This window comes from Lynx rufus, unplaced genomic scaffold (assembly GCF_022079265.1).
Source record: "Lynx rufus isolate CCGP_SWC_20201006 ecotype Redwood Valley unplaced genomic scaffold, mLynRuf1.p SCAF_30, whole genome shotgun sequence".
Taxonomy (NCBI): Eukaryota; Metazoa; Chordata; class Mammalia; order Carnivora; family Felidae; genus Lynx; species Lynx rufus.
In genome coordinates, this window is record NW_025814846.1 from 4,874,470 (window position 1) to 4,894,669 (window position 20,200).

The window sequence follows — 20,200 nt, forward strand, 5'->3', positions numbered from 1 at the left end:
ACACTGAATACTCAGTCTGACTTAACTGACAACAACAAACAAATGAGGAAAAGAAAGATTTGTGCTCCACTTTCTCCAAGACAGGTGGAATTCCAAGTTTTAATAAAGCAGATTCAGAATCACTTTCATAAAGGCCATTTGGGCAATAAGGACACATTGTAAAAGTGGGGAAAATCGGAATCAATAAATGTTTCCTGTGGATAATAAGACAGCCCCCCGCCTTCAAACAGAGATAATGACAGTAGTAAACTCAAGTCACCAAGTTTTTCAGATGGGAGGAAGAAAGAAAATGCCATTTTTTGCTTTCTTTTCTCTGTGTGTGTGTGTGTTTATACCATCTTCTCCTATCCCTCAAAGGGCTCAGGACTGGAACCTGGGGTTCATATTCCAAAGGAACCAAGGGGATCCACAGCTTTGTAAGAAATCCATTTGTGATTTTTTTGTATGTCAAAGAGTCAAGAGTATTTGGCCCCATGAGCCCACGGAGGCTCATTTTCTCAAAGAAAATATTACCAAGTTTCCATAACTTAAATTATTCTAAGGTCTATAGCATTTTAAGACCTTGCTGGATTTCCAAGTGTTCTGCAAGTTGAGTGATTACCCCTCTCTGCTTCCTTGTTCTCAAATAGTCCAAGATACACACCATAGCACAGCTCCTCCCAGGAATCCCTGCCAGCTGCCATTCTGCCTTCCTTCCTCCTTCACCTCTAACTTCTGAACAAAGCTTCCATGTGGAATACGTTATGACAGCAAAATATCCCCTTTTACAATGTTTGATTACTTTCCCTGTTTTCCAAAAATAACAGTATTGTGACCCAGATCTGTAAAACCAGAGGCAGCATCAAATACAATCTAATCTATTTGACTTGTATTTGCTTGTTCAGTTGCTTATTTGAACTCTTTCCCCATCTGATATGACTGCTATTACTGTGCTGTCTGGGCTTTCTGACACACAGTCTCTAGATAGGTGCCCTGGTTTATTCTCTGCTCTACAGACAAGGCCTACTGGATGATGGGGTAGAGGGAGGAAGCAGAATCCACTGGGGAAGTTGGGGTGAGATGATCTGAAGTCGTTGGGGGCTATTCCTTGCTTTCTTATCTGACAGCTATCCTTGTGTAAGTACTCTTAAGAAAAGCAGGTACTGCTCTCTGTGTTTCTTTCCAAACTGCCTAGGTCTAAGTACTGGGGCCCTGCACATCAAACTATCCCAGTACAAGCAGTAGCAATAGGCCACTTGGGGGTATGGAAGGAACATGCAGCATATTTTCAGTAATACTAAATTCTAGCTGTCTCGTTGTTGCTTTGGGGACTGGAAGAAAACAGAATAATGACTTTCTGTTTTATAAGTATTCCTGCCACCTGGCTAAAATGATGAGAAGGCAATAATCATTCCAAATGGCTACCAATACAAAAACTAGTAAAGGGCACCTGCTTTGCACCTTTTGTCTAGATGCCAAAAGCTCTGATGCTTCTGTTGTCCTCTGGTGGGTGCTATAACATTTCTGGTGAAAGGTGTGGCTTATATACCTGCCACTTTTAAGAGTGTCCTCAGGGTTTATAGCCCTTACATAAGGAAAGGCTGCCTGTTTGGGTTCTGACTTGGAACTCAATACTTCTAGGCTAAAGAAAGAGAAGGATAGGTCTTGGAAGGAAGTATTTCCTTTGTGGAAAGTGAAGGCAGGAGTAGATACTGGTGTTTGGCAACTGGGTGTGCCCCCAGAGCAGAGTATGTCTGTCTACGGGCTGGTTATCAGTGTCCCTTTGTGAAAACAAGCTCTTAGGACAGGATGGGGAAGGCAGTGGATGAATAGGAGGTTTGAGCCCAGGTTGATTGGGAAGGAAGGAGTCACTAGCATATATAGGAGGTCTGGAAATGGGAGTTCTTGCTGTAGGATGTAGGCTGAGCACCTCTGGTAGCGGATCAGACATGAACTGTTCTAAGCTAAATAGGACTAAGAAGTCAGGGGCTTGAGCCAAATATAAGATGAAACTTAGCTTGGGGTGCTGGACCAATGGACAGATCCTGAAGGCAAGTCTATGGAAAAAACAAAAGTGTTTCATCACTCTGGATCCCTACTTATATAGGGGCTATTAATTCAAAGAGGTCTCAAAAAGGCAGCAGCAGAAGGGAGCAGGTGCACAGACTGATGGTCTGCTTTGTTTCTGGGGCTGAGGCCAGGGAGACTTTGTGAAGGAACATTCCCATATTCACTACAGAGAATGGGTTAGGGACTCAGTTGGGGTTTCTCGACTTCTGACTTCTCTAATAAAGACAATTTTTCCATCACTATGCAACAAAGTGGAACACAAACAGGGAAGAAATTAAATCTTTTCAAATAATTAATTTTATTTTATTTGTAGGACCCTTCCAAGCTGTAAGCACCAGATGGGACCACCTTCACTGAATACATTGTCTGTACTACCAAGGCTGCTGAAGCCAGGGGACCAGCAAGTATGAAAACTTGTTTCTTTAGGCTCTTAGGTTCTTTGACAGGGTCCCACCAGTGACTCTAACTTTGAAATGATAAAATCCTGGGCTCTGGAAGATTGGTGTATCTCTATATAAGATAAAGAAGAAAGGGAGGTAGAAGTGAGTGTGCAAGACCCCTTACCTTCAGCGGCTCTTTTAAAGAACACTTTGCAGCTTCCACAAGTGAGAGCTCCATAGTGACAGCCAGAAGCTTCATCACCGCAGATCAGGCAGGTCTTCTGGGGCGGAAAGTAATAGTCAATAGGTAAGACATGGTCCCTGGAAGTCTCCAAACTGGAAAGACACAGGAGAAACAATGCAACACATGTCAGTGCCTAGCAGAAATAAGAGGATAGAAGTCTGAGGTCTTTAGGAGCAAATTTACATGTGTAAATTATTATTATTTAGAAAACAAGATTATTTCTTGCTTCATTGAGTCAGTGTGAAGCTGATTTTTCTGCTACTTCTAGTGATGACGTCTGTGGGGTTTCCTGTCATGTGGACAAGCCTTTTTAGATCCTGCTAAGGAATTCAAGAAGTTCTCTGGGGTCAGCCAGTCTCATGGGCTATGTTTACATGAGGGATAGATGAAGACGGAAACCTGAGTGCTGAGGTTAAGGTATCTAACTTAAAATGGTGGTCAGGAAACAATTTTAGAGCAATTAAATGGTATCAACCCAGCTATATGGCCTTACCTTATCCAAAGGGAAATCTATGGCCAAAAGAGACTAAGCAACAAAGCAGTTTGGTATCCTTTGCTCTAGTTCTCTAAGCCTCACTTTCACCTGTAAATAGGAATAGTATTGCCCATCCTACTGAGCTCTATTGTGAGTGGCAGTATAAATTATATAAAAAGATAAAAAGCCTTTAAAATGAATACACAAGTGAGGGATCATGATTAGTGTTATCATACCAGCCTTCTTTGGTCTTCTCCCCCGCCATTCCCTCACTTTCCTTAGTCATCTCTCTAGATCATGTAGACATCCCCTCACCTCCATTCTGCAATATAAAATAGCAAAATCCTTACACCTGAGGTTCTTGTTGGGAAATGACACACAGTGATGCTGGAAATTTCTCAGGCTACCATCTCAACACTTGGCCATTAAAATACCCATAGGGACTTTAGGATAGGATGGAGCTTCAGGAGTCATCTAAACTTCTTATCTCTAACAAGATCTATATCTGAGTCCTTTCAGATGGATATGAAGGAGAGGGTCAGAAAGCCAATCCTAAAACCTTAATAGAAGTAAAATTCTGAGTCTCCTGTAGTAATTAATTCAAGTTTAAACAAATAAAATATGGTTCTTACTAATCAAAAGTCAAATTATTTTTCTCTCCTATACCCTATGTCTAAGCATTAAAAAAAATGATGTCCTGGGTTAATCTGCCTCAGGTAGATGATAATTCCCCATATTCTCATCCACAGGAATGTAGCCATATTTTTTTTTCTGAGCACTTCTCCCTTACTAAGGAAGGAAGGAAAATAAGTCTTAATGGCAGCCTGTTTGTTGTGTTGGGTGATTTCTACGCATCAAAACAACTCTGAGAAACATTTTTTTTTGGTCATTATTACATCAAATGAAGAAACTCACATTCAGAGAGGTAAAGTCCAAAGTGATTTGACAACAAGCCCAGGACTAACTGGCTCCAAATCCAACATAGTTTCCATTACACTATTATCTTTCTGCTACTCTCTTACTTTCTACACACATGGCTCTATCAAGCTCAGCATAGTTATCAGAATCCAAAAAAGCATGAAATGTTATCTTCCCATCAATAACCAGGGATCAGCCCTGGCAAGGGCAAGAGCAAAGAATATTTTTGCTTAGGCTATACTTGACAAGCACTTTACCTCTAAGACACAAATATTAGCCTTTATTCATGTCCCAAGTACCGCAGAAATCACTAAAAAAATTCGGCTTATATGTAAACCCAGCAGCTGGCTATCTTTTCTCCCCCAAAAGATCTCACTTTCCTACCTTGACTGGAAAGCCAGCAGGAGTCTGCCTATCAAACCAGGATTAGCAGGACCGCCAGTTCCACAGGAAAATAGCTCACTTCCCATATATAAATGGGCTAAATGCTAAGAACATCATCCCTTTGGCTAAAATTTTCATTTCCTTGGGTAAAGAATGTGTCCCTATCCTCATTTATAAAAGAAGGAGAAGCAGCAGAAGTTTTTTTTTGTTTGTTTTTACAAGTGTCTTCATCCTTTTCTCTCTTTTTTTGACTTCTGAAACTAACGCAAGCCATTCAAATAAAATCAAAAGGACATGTATTTAGGCACTTCATGTGCAAGGCCATTTCATATATATCATCTCATTTAATCTTCCTCCAAACCCTGCCAAATAGCTCTGTATCATCTGTATATCATAGTAGAGGAAACTGATGTTCAGGAAAATTAAACTTGTTCAAGACCACTCATGTCATAAATGGGAATGCCAGATTCCATCCTAGGTAAGTCTGCCTCCAAAGTGCTGGTTCATAATCCATCACTAATCACATTATAAAATTGAAGGTTGAGATTAGATAGATGTATTCAACTCAACTCCTAGCACTTGGCCTTACAAACCTCGCAAAGGGTTAGGTTCTGGGGACATTGTGATAATCAATATATTATTCTTGCCTCTAAGAAATTTACTATCTAGTACAGAAGAAATACAGGAATCAAGGAACTGTAACACAACATAGTAGATGATATAGTAAGGCAGAGTGCAGATTGCTACAGATAAGGAAGCACCTCAAAGACAGGAATGATTTTTGAAAGGCATAAAGGTATATTTGGATAAACGAGATGACAATTATAATTATAGTAATTTTATCATATAATTGGAAAATAAATATTAGATATACAACATGAAAACCTGAATAAATAAGAGGTATTCTTGAAAAGGGACTTTATGAAACAGAAATTTTCATCCATATTACAATTTAAAATGCAGTTCAAAATAATCTAATTAATAAAATTTATAATCAATGTTTAAGACTGAAGAAAGTCATCAATATTTTGTTCATTAGATATGAGATCAATAAAACACACCACTTATAAAAGTAACAGTAAAAGAAGAGGAAGAAGAAGAGAAATAATAAAGGCAATTTTAGAATTTGAACTTTCCTAATTACAGTCCACTCTGACTAAAGGCCTGAGATATCTGCTAACCTCACCAGGCTGGTCTCTGCTTACCTACCTACCTTTCCTCTTTCTGGAAAAATATTTTGGACAGCACTTCCACTGACCCTGGTGTAGTGTAGACAAAAGGAACATTTCAGTTCTGCCTTATGGGCTGACCATTGGACACTGTAAATGAAAACTGTAATAAGAGTTCCAATCCCAGGTTTATATCCTACAGAAACTCATGCACATTTGTACCAGCAAGCAAGTCAGGAATGGTGTCACAGCAGCTATATTTATAAAAACAGAAATTATAAACATCCACTGAAAGGAGAAAGGATAAATAAATTACAGCACATCCATTCAATAAAATACAATTCAGCAATAATGAGGAACAGAATACAGGTACACATAGGTAAATCTTACAATCTAATATTACATAAAAGACATAAATCACAATAGCCTATATGATTCCATTACATACATATCCCAAAAAAGGCAAAAGTAAACAAAATATAATTTGGTAATATATATTTGAAAAATCATAAACATTCAAGTGAATAATAAACCCCAAATATAGGATTATGGTTACTTCTAAGGAGAGACTGTGGTTAATGATATAAGGAAGGAGGATACAAGTTTATGTATTTATGTATTCATTTAAAAATATTTATTAAGTGTCTACTACATACCAAGCACCATTGTAGGTCCTGCAGTTACAGCAGTAAACAAACAAAAAAATGGTGTAAATGTTCTTATTCTTTAACCAGGGCTCATGAGTGTTCATTTTATTACTATGCTGCATAACTAACTGGTATGTTACATGAATGCTTTGTATGGCTACAACAGCACATAGTGAAAGAAAAAAAAACTGAGAGTTTCTAACATTCTCCTAAATAACATCCTAAGTGCAAATGTAGCAAAGGTTTGCTTTGAGAACAAGCAAGTTCAGAATTTGCATGGAACGTTTATATTTCTTCCTGCTTCCCCCGGGATACATGCTCACTTATTATCCCAATGCAGTGCACTCAGTTTTATGGGTCTGAAGGAAAAATCCTGCCACATAAAATGGAAGTTTCCTAAACCAGAATACCACTTCAACAGTTTCACAATTAATTAAATAAAAGTGGATTACTAGAAGTTATAGGTCTACAAATGCCAGCTCAACTATGGAGAAGTTGGGCTCAGAAAACTTCAGCACCTACCTATAATCTCAGTCTGTCTGTCTGTCTGTCTGTCTGTTTGTCTGTCTGAGTTGAAAATACTTTAAAGGGTCTGACTGCTTTAAGCAAATTCTCCAAGAACTGTGGAACCAATGTGAAATGCAGAAGTCACAGACTAGTGTTCCTTGTTTGAAGGATGAATGTCAACTCAGCAGGGCTTTGGAGCCAGGCAGAGGTGGGCTGGAATCCTGCATCCACCACTGAACCCTGGTCCCAGTCATTAAGGCTCTCTGAACTCCATTTGTCTCATGTGGAGAGTGGGGATACTTTCTATCTAGAGGGCTTTTGCGAGAATTACATTAAATAGTACATGTTAAGCCCTTCCCCCTGTGCCTGCCACATAATAGCTGCATTGTAAGTTTAGGTTGCCTGCACCTTTTGCTTTACCATAAAAATAGGGGAGATGTCTAATATCCTTAAAATAAAAAAGACCATCCTTCTTGGCTATCCAGCGCATTTAGGGAAAGGTAAATACAAGTGTATAGATAAGGGGAAAAAAGGATAGATGTGTTAAAAGTGTACCTTTTTGATAAATATCACTGCACTTTTCAAACAAGAAAAAATTTAGAAAACCACCTAACATCTTTATAAAAGCATCATATTTTTCCTGATGTTTAGTAACCTAAAATATATTGTTTGTTAACCACATTGTGGAATATAATGACAACTCTACATGAATTTTTATAATAAAATTCAAGAGTTCAAAGTTAATTTCTCCTCATAGGTCTCTTGTGCCTACTTCTTTATGGGCACAAGGGTTATTTCAGTGGAGAAATTGACAAAGTAACGAGGTAAGTCTGGTAGCTTTCTTTTCCCCTCTAAGTCCGAGATTTGAAATTTGATGACTGTCCAAGAGAATAGTCATGTTTTCTTTTTAAAAGTACTACCTGACTTTACATCACAGCTCTCTACTTCTCCAATTTAGTAAGGCCTTGTTGAAGTGGAAAGATATAATAGGTAGAAGATCTGGTTTTCATGCCCATCTTTACCACTTTCTAACAGAAAAACCTTGAACAAGTCATTTTATTCACATGTAAAATGGGCATAAAAATATAGAGTTCACAAAATTGCTATAAAGATTCAATGAGATTTTGGGAAGTTAAACATTCCACTCTGTTGCTGGCACACTTTTTCACAGATGGCCATTACTATAATAATCTCACGAGAAAGTGGAAGGAAGGAGAGATTGGAGAACTAGGTTCTAAAAACCCAGCTCTGAGGTAGATATGATTACCATTCCTTTGAAAATAATGCAAACTGGGACTTAGATAAGGTAAATTACCTGTTTCAGTTCATATGGCTACCTAAGTGGCAAAGCCAGGATTCAAACTGGGCATCATTTCCCCCCTAATCCATATTCTCCTGCTATTCTAAATTGCCAAGGACATATAATACTTGTGTTATAACCTAGGTTTAATTTAATTTGGTTTTTAACAAATTTATTGATATATGATTCACATACCATAAAATTCACCTATTTTGGCATATTCACAAACTAATTTTACTACAAACTATTACCATAAACTAATTTTATAATATTTTCATGACTCCAAAAAGAAATCCAGTACCCATTAGCAGTCACTCCCCATTTCTTCCTTCTCTCAGATCTTAATTCAATTTCTGTCTCTAAAGATTTGCCCTTTATGGACATTTAATATAAGTGGAATTATACAACACAATCTTTTGTGACTTCCTTCTTTCATTTAGCATACTGTTTTTAAGATTCATCCACATTGTAGCATGTATCATTGCTTCATTTGTTATTTCTGTGTAATATTCCATTACATGGATATACCACATTTGTTTATCCATTCATCAGCTGGACATTTGAGTTGCTTTCACTCTGGCTTTTATGGATGCTGCAATGAATATATATATATATATATATATATATATATATATATATATAATATGTGAAATTACTATTTCAAAAGTCAAATGGTGACACTTTCAGAAACCTCCAGGCTAGTTTCCAAAGTGGCTGCACCATTTTATATTTTTACCAGTAATGTATACTGGCTCTAATTTTTCCACATTCAAGCTATTTGTCTTTTTTACTATAGTCACCTTAGTGAGTGTGATTTCATATTTTGGTCTTGATTTGCATTTCTCTATTGAGTAATGGTGTTGAACATTTTTCATTTGTACATGTTCTTTGGAGAAAGGTCTATTCAAAGTCTTTGCACATTTTATTTTTTTTTAATTTTTAAATGTTTTATTTATTTGAGAGAGAGAGAGAGAGAGCGCAAGCGAGAGAGTGAGTGTGCGCCAGAGTATGAGCAGGGGAGGGGCAGAGAAAGAGGGAGAAACTGAATCTGAAACAGGCTCTAGGCTCTGAGCTGTCAGAGCTCGATGGGGGGCTCGAACTCGTGAACCGCGAGATCATGACCTGAGCCGGTCAGATGCTTAACTGACTGAGTCACCCAGGCGCCCCAGTCTTTGCACATTTTAAAACTGGGCTGGCTATTAGCCTTTTAATCATTGAATGGTAAGAGTTCTTTGTATATTCTAGATTCAATACTCTTATATCCATGACTTGCAAATGTTTTCTCTCACTCCATGGGTTGGAGTTTTACTTTTTTGAGGGTATTGATTGCAGTATAAATGTTTTAAAATTTGATGAAGTCCAATGTATCATTTTTTTTCTGTTGTTTCTATGCATTTGGTGTTATAAGCTAAAAAAAACATTGCTTAACACAAGGTCACAAGGATTTACTCCTACATTTTCTTTGAGATTTAATGACTTAGCTCCAGCATTTAGGTCCATGATACATTTTGAGATAATTTTTGGTATAAAAAAGTGGGGGTGCCTGGGTGGCTCAGTCAGTTAAACATCCAACTTCAGCTCAGGTCATGAGCTCACAGTTTGTGAGTTCTAGCCCCACATGGGGCTCTGTGCTGACAGCTTGGAGCTTGCTTCAGATTCTATGTCTCCTTCTCACTCTGACCCTTCCCACTTGTGCTCTCTCTCTCTCTCTCTCTCTCAAAAATAAATAAATAAACATTAAAAAAAGACATTCCTATTTAAAAAAAAGAACTTCATTTGTTCACATGTGAATATACCGTTATCCTATTTGTTGACAATACTATTCTTTCTCCCATTGAATGGGCATGCTATCATTGTTGAAAATCATTTAACCATAATGTAAGGGTTTATTTGGGGGGGAGGTCTCAATTGTATTTCATTGGTCTCTATGTGTCATACTTATGCCAGGACCACACAGTCTTGATTGCTGTAGCTTTTAGTAAGTTTCGGAATCAGGAAGTGTGAATCCTCCAACTTTGTTCTATCTCAACATTGTTTTGGGGTTTTTTTTGTTTGTTGATTATTTGTGTTTTAAATTCCAGTATAATTAACATACAGTGTCATATTAGTTTCAGGTGTACAATACAGCAATTCAATAATTGCATACATTACTCTGTACTCATCACAATAAGTGTGCTCTTAATCCCCATCACCTATTTCACCATCACCCCCCCCCCACCTCCTCTCTGGTAATCTTTGTTCTCTACAGTTAAGAGTCTGTTTTGTTTGTTTGTTTGTCTCTTCTTTTTTTCTTTGACCATTTGTTTTGTTTCTTAAATTCCACATATGAGTAAAATCATATGGTATTTGTCCTTCTCTGACTGACTTATTTTACTTAGCATTATACCTTCTAGGTCCATCCATGTTGTTGCAAATGGCAAGATTTCAATCTTTTTTATGGCTGAGTAGTATATATACCACATCTTCTTTACCTATTTATCTGTGGATGGACAGTTGGGCTACTTGTTAATTGGAATATCTTGACTATTGTAAATAATACTTCAAAAAGCATAGGGGTGCATGTATCCCTTTGAATTAGTGCTTTTGTATTCTTTGGGTTAATACCCAGTAGTGCAATTGCTGGATTGTAGGGTAGTTCTATTTTTAACTTTTTGAGGAACCTCCATACTATCTTCTACATTATTTTTTGTTTCTTGTGTTGTTGATTTTAGCCATTCTGACAAGTGTAAAGTGATATCTCATTGTGGTTTTCACTTGAATTTCCCTGATGATGAGTGATGTTGAACATCTTTTGATTTATTTTGGCTATTCTAAGTTTTTTGTATTTCAATACGAATTTTACAATTGATATTTCCATTTCTGCTAAGAATCCAGCTGGATTTTTCGGAGGGATTGCCTTGAATCTATGAGGAATACTGTCATCTTAACAATATTAAAGTTTATGATCAATGGAAATGGAATGCTTTTCCATTTGTTTACATCTTATCTTTCCACAGTGTTTCATAGTTTTAACTGTAGAAGTCTTGCACCTTTCACTAAATTTATTTGTAAATATTCTATTTGATAATATTATGAACTGTGTTCTATCACTTTTAAATTATTCTTTGCTAACATACAGAAATACAATTGATTTATGCACACCAATCTTGTATTCAGCAACTTTGCTGAACTACATTATTAGTTCTAATAGTTTATTATGGATTCTTTAGGAATTTCTATATGCAAGATTATATCATCTGTGAATAAAGATACTTTTACTTTTTCCTTTCCAATACAGATGACTTTTAGATCTTTGTTTGTTTGTTTGTTTTTGCTGTTTGGTCCAATTGGCCTGGATAAAACCTCCAGTACAATGGTGAACAGAAATGGTGAGAGCAGATATCCTTGTCTTGTTCCCAATCTTACTGGGAAAGTTTTCAGTCACTTAAGTATGATATTAGTTGTGGGTTCTTCATAGATATCTATTTTCAGTTTGAATATGTTCCCTCCTATTCCTGCTGAATGTTTTACTTGTGAACTAATGTTAGATTTTTTTGCCAATATTTTCTGCATCTATTAAGATGATCATGGGGCCTTTATTCTCTTAAATATGGTACATTATATTAACTGATTTTCAGAAGTTAAACCAATCTTACCTTCCTGAGATAAATCCCAATTTTAAGTTATTGACATAAATCCATCTTGTGATTATAGTCTTTTTTATTTGTTGCTGGATTTCGTTTGCTATTTCATTGGGGATTTTTTTATTTATTAATATTCAAAAGTTATATTGGTCTGTAGTTTTCTTTTTGGTTTTGTTATTGGGTAACATTGGTCAACAGAATTAGTTGGAAAGTGTTTCCACCTGTTTTATTTTTTGGAAGAATTTGTAAAGGATTGGTACTAATTCTTCTGTAAATGTTTGATGGAATTCACCAGTGAAGACATCTAGATTTGGGGTTCCCAAAATGGTGAGTTTCTTTTTACTTTCTTTCTTTCTTCTTCTTCTTCTTTTTGTTTAATTGAAAAGCAATGTTTGTTAGTGTGTATAAGTTCTGGTGCCCGGATAGAAGTAGGTACTTATAATTATTTCCATTCAATAGATGAAGGTGGAGGTACATAGTGTCCTGGTATTCCCCCTCCAGAGTCTGAATTCTTCATACTGTACTGGCTCTCTATGTCCCTGTGGTTTTGTTTGTTTTCTTTGGTTTAAAACAAATTTTTGAGTATAGCTGACACAATGTCACATTCACTTTAAATGTACAATATAGTGATTCTGCAAGTTTATACATTATGCTATGTTCACCACAAGTGTAGCTACCCACAGGCTTTCAATTATGGAATGAATAAGTCATGGGAATAAAAGGCATAGCATAAGGATATAGTCAATAATATTGTAATGGGTTATATGGTGGCAGATGGTATGGGAAGTTTATTATATTGCTAATATAATGAAGTAATATTATATTTATTCTCTTTACTTTTTATAGAGCCATTCAGATTTTCTATTTCTGCTTGAGTCAGTTTATGCAGTTTGTGTCTTCTTGACTATTTCCCATTTCATCTAGGTTATGTAATTTGTTGGCATATGGTTGTTCATAGTGTTCCCCTTTAATCCTGTTTTATTGTTTTAAGGTAGGTAGTGATGTCCTCACTTGCATTGTTGATTTTGTGATTTGAGTCTTCTATCGTTTCCTCTTAGTAAATCTAATGGTTTGTCAATTTTGTTGATATTTTCAAAGTAACTTTTGACTTCAATGATTCTATTGATTATTCTTATTCTCTATTTAATTTATTTCCACTTTAATCTTTATTAATATTTTGCTTTTCTTCTAGTTTCCTAAACTGGAAAGTTAAGTTATTGATGTGAGCATTTTCTTCTTTGTTAATATAGGAGTTTAATCTGTTCTGGCTAGTATAACAAAATACTATAGACTGGATGGCTTATAAACAACAGAAATTTATGTATCACGGCTCTAGAGGCAGGAAGTCTTAAATCAAGGTGCCAGAATTGTTGTGTGAGGGTCCTCTTCCAGTTGCAGACTTCTTGTAACCTCACATGGTAGAAAGGTAAGCAAGCTCTAATTGCATTCTTTTATAAAAGCACTAATTACATTCATGAACATGTCACTTCATATCTAACTACTTCCCAAAGGCCTCATTTGCCCATTATATTGGGCACTAGGATTTCAACATATGAATTTTCAAGGGGAACACAGACATTCAGACTACAGTAATAAGCATTTATAGTTCTAAATTTTCTTTCAAAGACTGCTTTAGCTTATCTGTATCCCACAGGTTCTGGTATGTTACATTTTTTCTATTATTCATGTCAAGGATTTTCTCATTTCTCTTTTTGATTTCTTCTTTGATCCACTGTTTATTTAGGCATGTGTTATTTAATTCTCCACATTTGTGAGTTTCACATATTTCCTTCTGCTATTGATTTCTAATTACTTCCATGTGATCAGAGAACATACATCCATTTTTCTTGAATAAGTGCACCTCAGATTTTTGCTAGTTTTCTTTCCTTTCCAGAGTTCTGGAGAAGTTGATTTTCACAATTTTTGGTAGTGTGTTTGTTGCTTTTATGAAAGGGTAGCTTTATGGTAGTCTTCACTCTACCATAGTGGAAGCCTTCCTTATATTCCAAGCCAGGTTATATTTCACATGCTACAAAAATCACTCCCTCCCCCAACACACACACACACACACACACACACACACACACACACACACACAGTAATCCTTATCATGGGTCATAAATGGAGGAAGAAGAGGTATCACTCATACCATTCACTTAATAATTCAAAAATTCATCATTCATACATTATAAAGGAAAAGCTCTGCCAAATGATGGGAACATAAAGATGAGAAAGACAGCCTCTGTTTGCAGAGGAGTTTTCATGGGCTTGTTTTGAGCTATGACAACTGTGCAAATTGTTAATGCAATGTATAGCAAGAAAAATACTATTAAATGGTCCAAGATCAGTGGTTACTAAAGGAAGAGAAACTTATGTGTTTTGTCTGGAGATACTAGAAGATAATGGCCACCATGTACTAAAATCCTATTACTAACCTAGCGAGGTGTTTTACATAACTTGTCAAGTATTTACTCTGGGATAGATCAGATGAGGATGCCTGCAGTTCTAATGTATACTCAACCTGCAAACCTGACATGTTGAGACAAGTGGTTATAGGCCTACTGGTGATTTACATTTTCCTGTAGTTTATACCAACTAACAAACATGCCAAGACAGCTGGAAGTGTGGCAGCAAGACTGTTTTTATCAGTGTGTCCCACCAAATGACCAAGCTGTCCTTTTCTTCTGGAATCACTTTCAGAAATCGGGCTGAACTGATGAATCCTTATTATAGTCATGTCCTTACATCTCCCAAGCCACATCTGCTGTATTCTGTGAACCAAAATCTTTCCAATGGTTTCCTAGTCATCTCAGCCAATCATCCATGGAAGAACTAGTCAGATTCCTTTCTGAATTGTCATCAAATCTGAGGGCTGAGAGAGGTTTCCACATTATGTGTTTCCAGAATCCATTACAAAAAAAAAAAAACCAGGAAATGAGAAAACAACTTGTTTTTGATTTACATGTTAAATCTTATTGGACCAATATTTTCTTCACATCCTCCATTTGAACTTCTGATACTAAAGAGACTGAGGGCTTAGTATGTGTTAAGCTCCGTCAAAGGTGATTTATCCTTACAACTACTACTGCAGGATACACAGATTATCTCCATTTTACAACAAAGCACCAGAGGTTCAGAGCCACTGAATGTTTTTTTCAAGATCACAGAGCTAGTTAAACTATAAGAGCAAGGGTTTGAATGCATGTCTAGCTAACTCCAAAACCTATGCTTTGTCTACCATGCTATATGGCATTGCTTCTCATTGACTGTCAGGGCTAGATGACTCTCAGAGATCATATGGCTGAGTGTTTTTCACCCTTGGGTGCATGGTAAAATCACTAGGGGAACTTCCCAACCCCCCCATTGTGATTTATTAAATTAAGATGGGGTCCAGGCATTAAATTTCTTAAAAGTTTGATGTTAGTGATAATGTCCAATCAGGGATTAAATCCACTGACTTACACTGTCTTATTGTCCAGGGGAAATTTGGGGGCCAACAAAATGAGAGAAAATTGACCAGAAGAAATAGTTTTCTAGAGATAGTCTTGAGGCTAGAAGCCAGGTGTTATAATTCTTATGCCAGAGTTCTGTTGTAGAGCAATATTTTTAGTCACATTGAGTATACTAACTTTTCCCAGGGTCTAGAATATGCAATAGTCAACCTCTGGAAAATCTATATAATGACCAACATCAAACAGGCATTCATCTATAGCCCAGTTACCTTTGAAAAGACAGTAATAGCATTAAGTAGGAACTATAAAAATGGATCTCATCCATTACAGAAGTACCCCCTTGCTGGAAAGAAATTTACTGAGTGCCTTACTATGTGGTAGCCACTGTGAGAGGCACGTAGAATACATTAAGAATCTAAAGACACAAATATTATTGTCCTCTATCCAAAGTCTTGTCTGAGATTTATTTCCATACAGAGCAAAGGTTACAGAGCCCCATTTTACAGATGAAACAAACGAAGCTCAGAGTTAAAGGTATTTTCTAGTAAGTTGCAGCATCACTATTGTAAAAAGAAAAGGCTTTGGGGGAAGAGATACTCAGGTTTGAACCCCACTACTACTGACCACCAGTTATGTAATGTTGGGCACAAGATGAACCTAACCTCCCTACCATCAGTTTTCTTATCTACAACACGAAGAAAATAATGTGCCAGCCTCAAAGGGGTTTTGTGACAAATGCATCAGAAAATACATGAAAAAGAGTCTAACACACTCAAAACAAATGGTCATTTCTCCCCATTTTCCTCATTCCACTCCAACTTCCCATTAGGAGTAAAGTCCAGGGCATCTGACTCCCAATCCCGTGAGCTCTGCAATATACAATACTGCCTCCTCCTCTTTCCTTTTTTATAAAGTATTTTCTAAGTTTGTTTATTTTGAGAGAAAGAGAGAAAGAGAGCAGGGGAGGAGCAATGAGAGAGGGAGACAGAGAATCCACAGCAGGTTCCATGCTAACAGTATGGAGCCTAACGTGGGGTTCCTTACATCTCACAACTGTGAGCCAATGACCTGAGCTGAAATCAAGAGTTAGATGCTTAACCAACTGAGCCACACAGGGGACCCTTCTTCCTTCTCTTTCAAGTACTGCAAATTAAGGCAGAAAAGCAGCAGCCACTACCATCCCTTATGCAAAACTTGTGAAAGCACTGAAAAAAAAAAAAACCTCACAATTCTAACTTTAAAGTCTCTTTGTGACTTTGAGGCAAGGAAAACACAATTTAGTTAAGAAATGTTACAAGTGTTTTGCCAAGTGTCTAAGGGCTTCAGAAACCAAGAGAGGAAAGATAGCACCATATGAGCAGATATAACTCAGGTAGCAATGAAATGCTGATGAGATTCCAAGTTCAGTTCACAATATGGAAATCCAAAATTAGACATTTTATGTTGGCCCGAAGAACCTACAAAAGCTAGGAAAACAGTCTCACTGATACCAGCAACAAGGCTTACCCTGCTTTCTTTTTTTTTAATTTAATTTTTTATTTTTTTAAAATTTACATCCAAATTAGTTAGCATATAGTGCAACAATGATTTCAGGAGTAGATTCCTTAGTGTCCCTTACCCATTTATCCCATCCCCCCTTCCCACAACCCCTCCAGCAACCCTCAGTTTGTTCTCCATATTTATGAGTCTCTTCTGTTTTGTCCCCCTCCCTGTTTTTATATTATTTTTGTTTCCCTTCCCTTATGTTCATCTTTTTTGTCTCAAAGTCCTCATATGAGTGAAGTCATATGATTTTTGTCTTTCTCTGACTGACTAATTTCACTTAGCATAATACCCTCCAGTTCCATCCATGTGGTTGCAAATAGCAAGATTTCATTCTTTTTGATTGCTGAGTAATATTCCATTGTATATATATACCACATCTTCTTTATCCATTCATCTATCGATGGACATCTGGGCTCTTTCCATACTTTGGCTGTTGTTGATAGTGCTGCTATAAACATGGGGGTGCATGTGTCCCTTTGAAACAGCACACCTGTATCCCTCGGATAAATGCCTAGTAGTGCAATTGCTGGGTTGTAGGGCAGTTCTATTTTTAGTGTTTTGAGGAACCTCCATACTGTTTTCCAGAGTGCTGCACCAGCTTGCATTCCCATACCCTGCTTTCTTAAACACACAAACAGCAAAGCCTGACCCAAGATCAGCTACTAGCTTGATACTTGGAAAACTGTCCTGCTCCCCAACTTAAGATACGGATTTTGATTGTGGGGATAGAGGTAATTGGAAGAGAATACAAATCCCCTACCCCATGTCACTGCAATTCACATCATAACATATGGGCCAATAATAACTGATATTTACTGGGCACGTGTATGTCTCAGCTGCTTACATTCTACATACCTTAACCTCATTTAATCTTTATGACAAATTAATGAAGTGTGAACCATTATTTTCATTTTGTAGAAGAGAGCACTTAAGTCCAGAAACCTTAAGCATTCTGTCCAAGATCCATAGACAGTAAATGATGGCTGCAAGATTTGAACTCAAGTCTCTCTGACTCCACAATCAACTTTTTGATAAGTTTTTCACTGTGGATAACAGTCCCAAGTGACTCAATCCAGAAAGCCATGAGTCGTTCTGGATATACTGTAATACGTTTTGTCAATGTGTTTCACCTACCATCACTTTTCAGTCAATCAGTGACTATTATGTGTTAATGTACTGCCTAACTTGCATCTTCCTGCCCAAACACACTCATGCAACCTCACCTTCAGAATAACTGCAACTCTCTTATTGAAGTCTTTATGCTTTGTGTCATATCCTCTCCAACCCAGAAATTACACAGGACTTCACATAAATTCTATCTAAAACATCTGCTTCTGTAACTCTTCCTCTTAATACCATTTAATAACTCCCTATGGTCTACAGCAGTGTCCTAATTCACTGATACATCAGAATCACCTGAGGAGCTACAGAGCTCTGATCCCATTCTAACTTACCTCCAAATCTTCTGAATCTGAAGTTACAGGTGGGACCTGAAGATCTGTAATTTTATTAAATGTCTAAGTGATCTTAGGCAGGCATTGAAAACCACTCGGCCTACAGTATACAAATTCAAAGCATTAGCTTGGCATTCAAGGCCTAACTCTAGCTCTTTATTTTTTCCAAAACCTTTCCCATATGACCTTCCAGTAGTACCATTCTGTTTCAGTTCTTCAGTCTTAACCCTATTTCACCCCTCTGTCTCTTTGCTTACATGGCCATTCCTCAAACTGGAATACCTTTCACTGCTCCCAACCATTTGTCTCCTTTGCCACATTATCTCATAATTCAAGACTCAGCACAAGAGGCCATCATCTACTCCATGAAGCCCTTCTTGACTCTGTATCCCTTAGGTATAATATGATCACTTCGCCAACTCGTATAGTCTGCTTTCAGAGCACATATAATGTTTCATATCACAAATAATCTATGTATGTGTCTGCTTCCCATCCATCATGTGGCCTTCAGTGATGAATTTCCAGTGTTCAGTCCAGATACTGCCTAAGTACTTCCCACTCAACTCATTTGCCTCTTTCTTTCCTCCTTGCCTTTCGCCAAACAAAAAAGTTTGAAAACAGCCATGTTGCCTTTTAAATAACATCTCAATCTGAAGGCCAAGATAGATCCTGAACAACTTATGAGTCCTAATTAGGACACTGCTAAACTATATCATATAAATGAAAACTTTTCTTAAAAAATACCTTGCCAATTTGTATGCCTTTTATTTTTGTTGTCTAATTGCTGAGGCTAGGACTTTCAGTGCTATGTTCAACAACAGTGGTGAGAGTGGACATCCTTGTCTTGTCCCTGACCTTAGGAGGAAAGCTCTGTTTTCCCCATTGAGAATGATAATAGCTGTGGGCCTTTCAAATATGGCTTTTATGATGTTAAGTTATGTTCCTTCTATCGCTACACTCTTGAGGGTTTTTATCAAGAATGGATGCTGTATTTTGTCAAATGTTTTTTTCTACATCTATTGAAAGGATCATATGGTTCTTATCCTTTCTTTTATTAATGTGATGTATCATATTGATTGATTTGTGAGTATTGAACCAGCCCTGCAGCCGTGGAATGAATCCCACTTGATCATGGTGGATTTTATGTACGTTTATAGTACTGTTTAATTTGATTTGCTAGTATGTTGCTGAGAATTTCTGCATAGAGATTCATCAGGGATACTGACCTGTAATTCTCCTTTTTAGTGGGGTCTTTGGTTAAGAATCAATGTAATTCTGGCTTTGTAGAATGAGTTTGGAACGTTTCCTTCCATTTCTATTTTTTGGAACAGTTTGAGAATAGGTATTAACTCTTTATTTTATTTATTTTTCTATTTTTTTAAGTTTATTTATTTTTGAGACAGAGAGAGACAGAGCATGAATGGGGGAGGGGCAGAGAGAGAGGGAGACACAGAATTGGAAGCAGGCTCCAGGCTCTGAGCCATCAGCCCAGAGCCCGACACGGGGCTCGAACTCACGGAACGCGAGATTGTGACCTGAGCTGAAGTTGGACGCTTAACCGACTGAGCCACCCAGGCGCCCCAGGTGTTAACTCTTTAAATGTCTGGTAGAATTCCCCCTGGGAAGTCTTCTGGCCCAGGACTCTTATTTTTTGGGACATTTTTGATAACAGATTCAGTTTCTTTGCTGGTTATGTGCCTGTTCAAATTTTCTATTTCCTCCCTTTTGAGTTTTGGTAGTGTGTGGGTGTGTCTAGGAATTTGTCCATTTCTTCCAGATAGTCCAGTTTGATGGCATATAATATTTTATAGTATTCTTTTATTATCATTTGTTTTCTGTGGTGTTGGTTGTGATATCTCCTCCTTCACTCATGATTTTATTTACTTGGGTCTTCTTTTTCTTGTTAAGGAGTCTGGCAAGGGTGTTATAAATTTTGCTTATTCGTTCAAAAAACTAGCTCTTAGATTCAATGATATGTTCTACTTTTTTTTTGGATTATACATCATTTATTTCTTCTCTAATCTTTATTATTTCCCTTCTTCTGCTGGCTTTG

At 37.1% G+C, this 20,200-nt stretch overlaps 1 protein-coding gene across 1 annotated transcript in view; it reads right to left on the reverse strand.

Moving 5' to 3' along the window:
• AR (androgen receptor) overlaps positions 1–20,200 on the reverse strand; it is a 210,869-nt gene that overhangs the window by 80,846 nt on the left and 109,823 nt on the right. Inside the window, exon 2 of the mRNA XM_047092579.1 lies at positions 2,614–2,765. Within this exon, the coding sequence (XP_046948535.1) occupies positions 2,614–2,765 (152 nt within the window). The remainder of the gene's footprint in view (positions 1–2,613; positions 2,766–20,200) is intronic.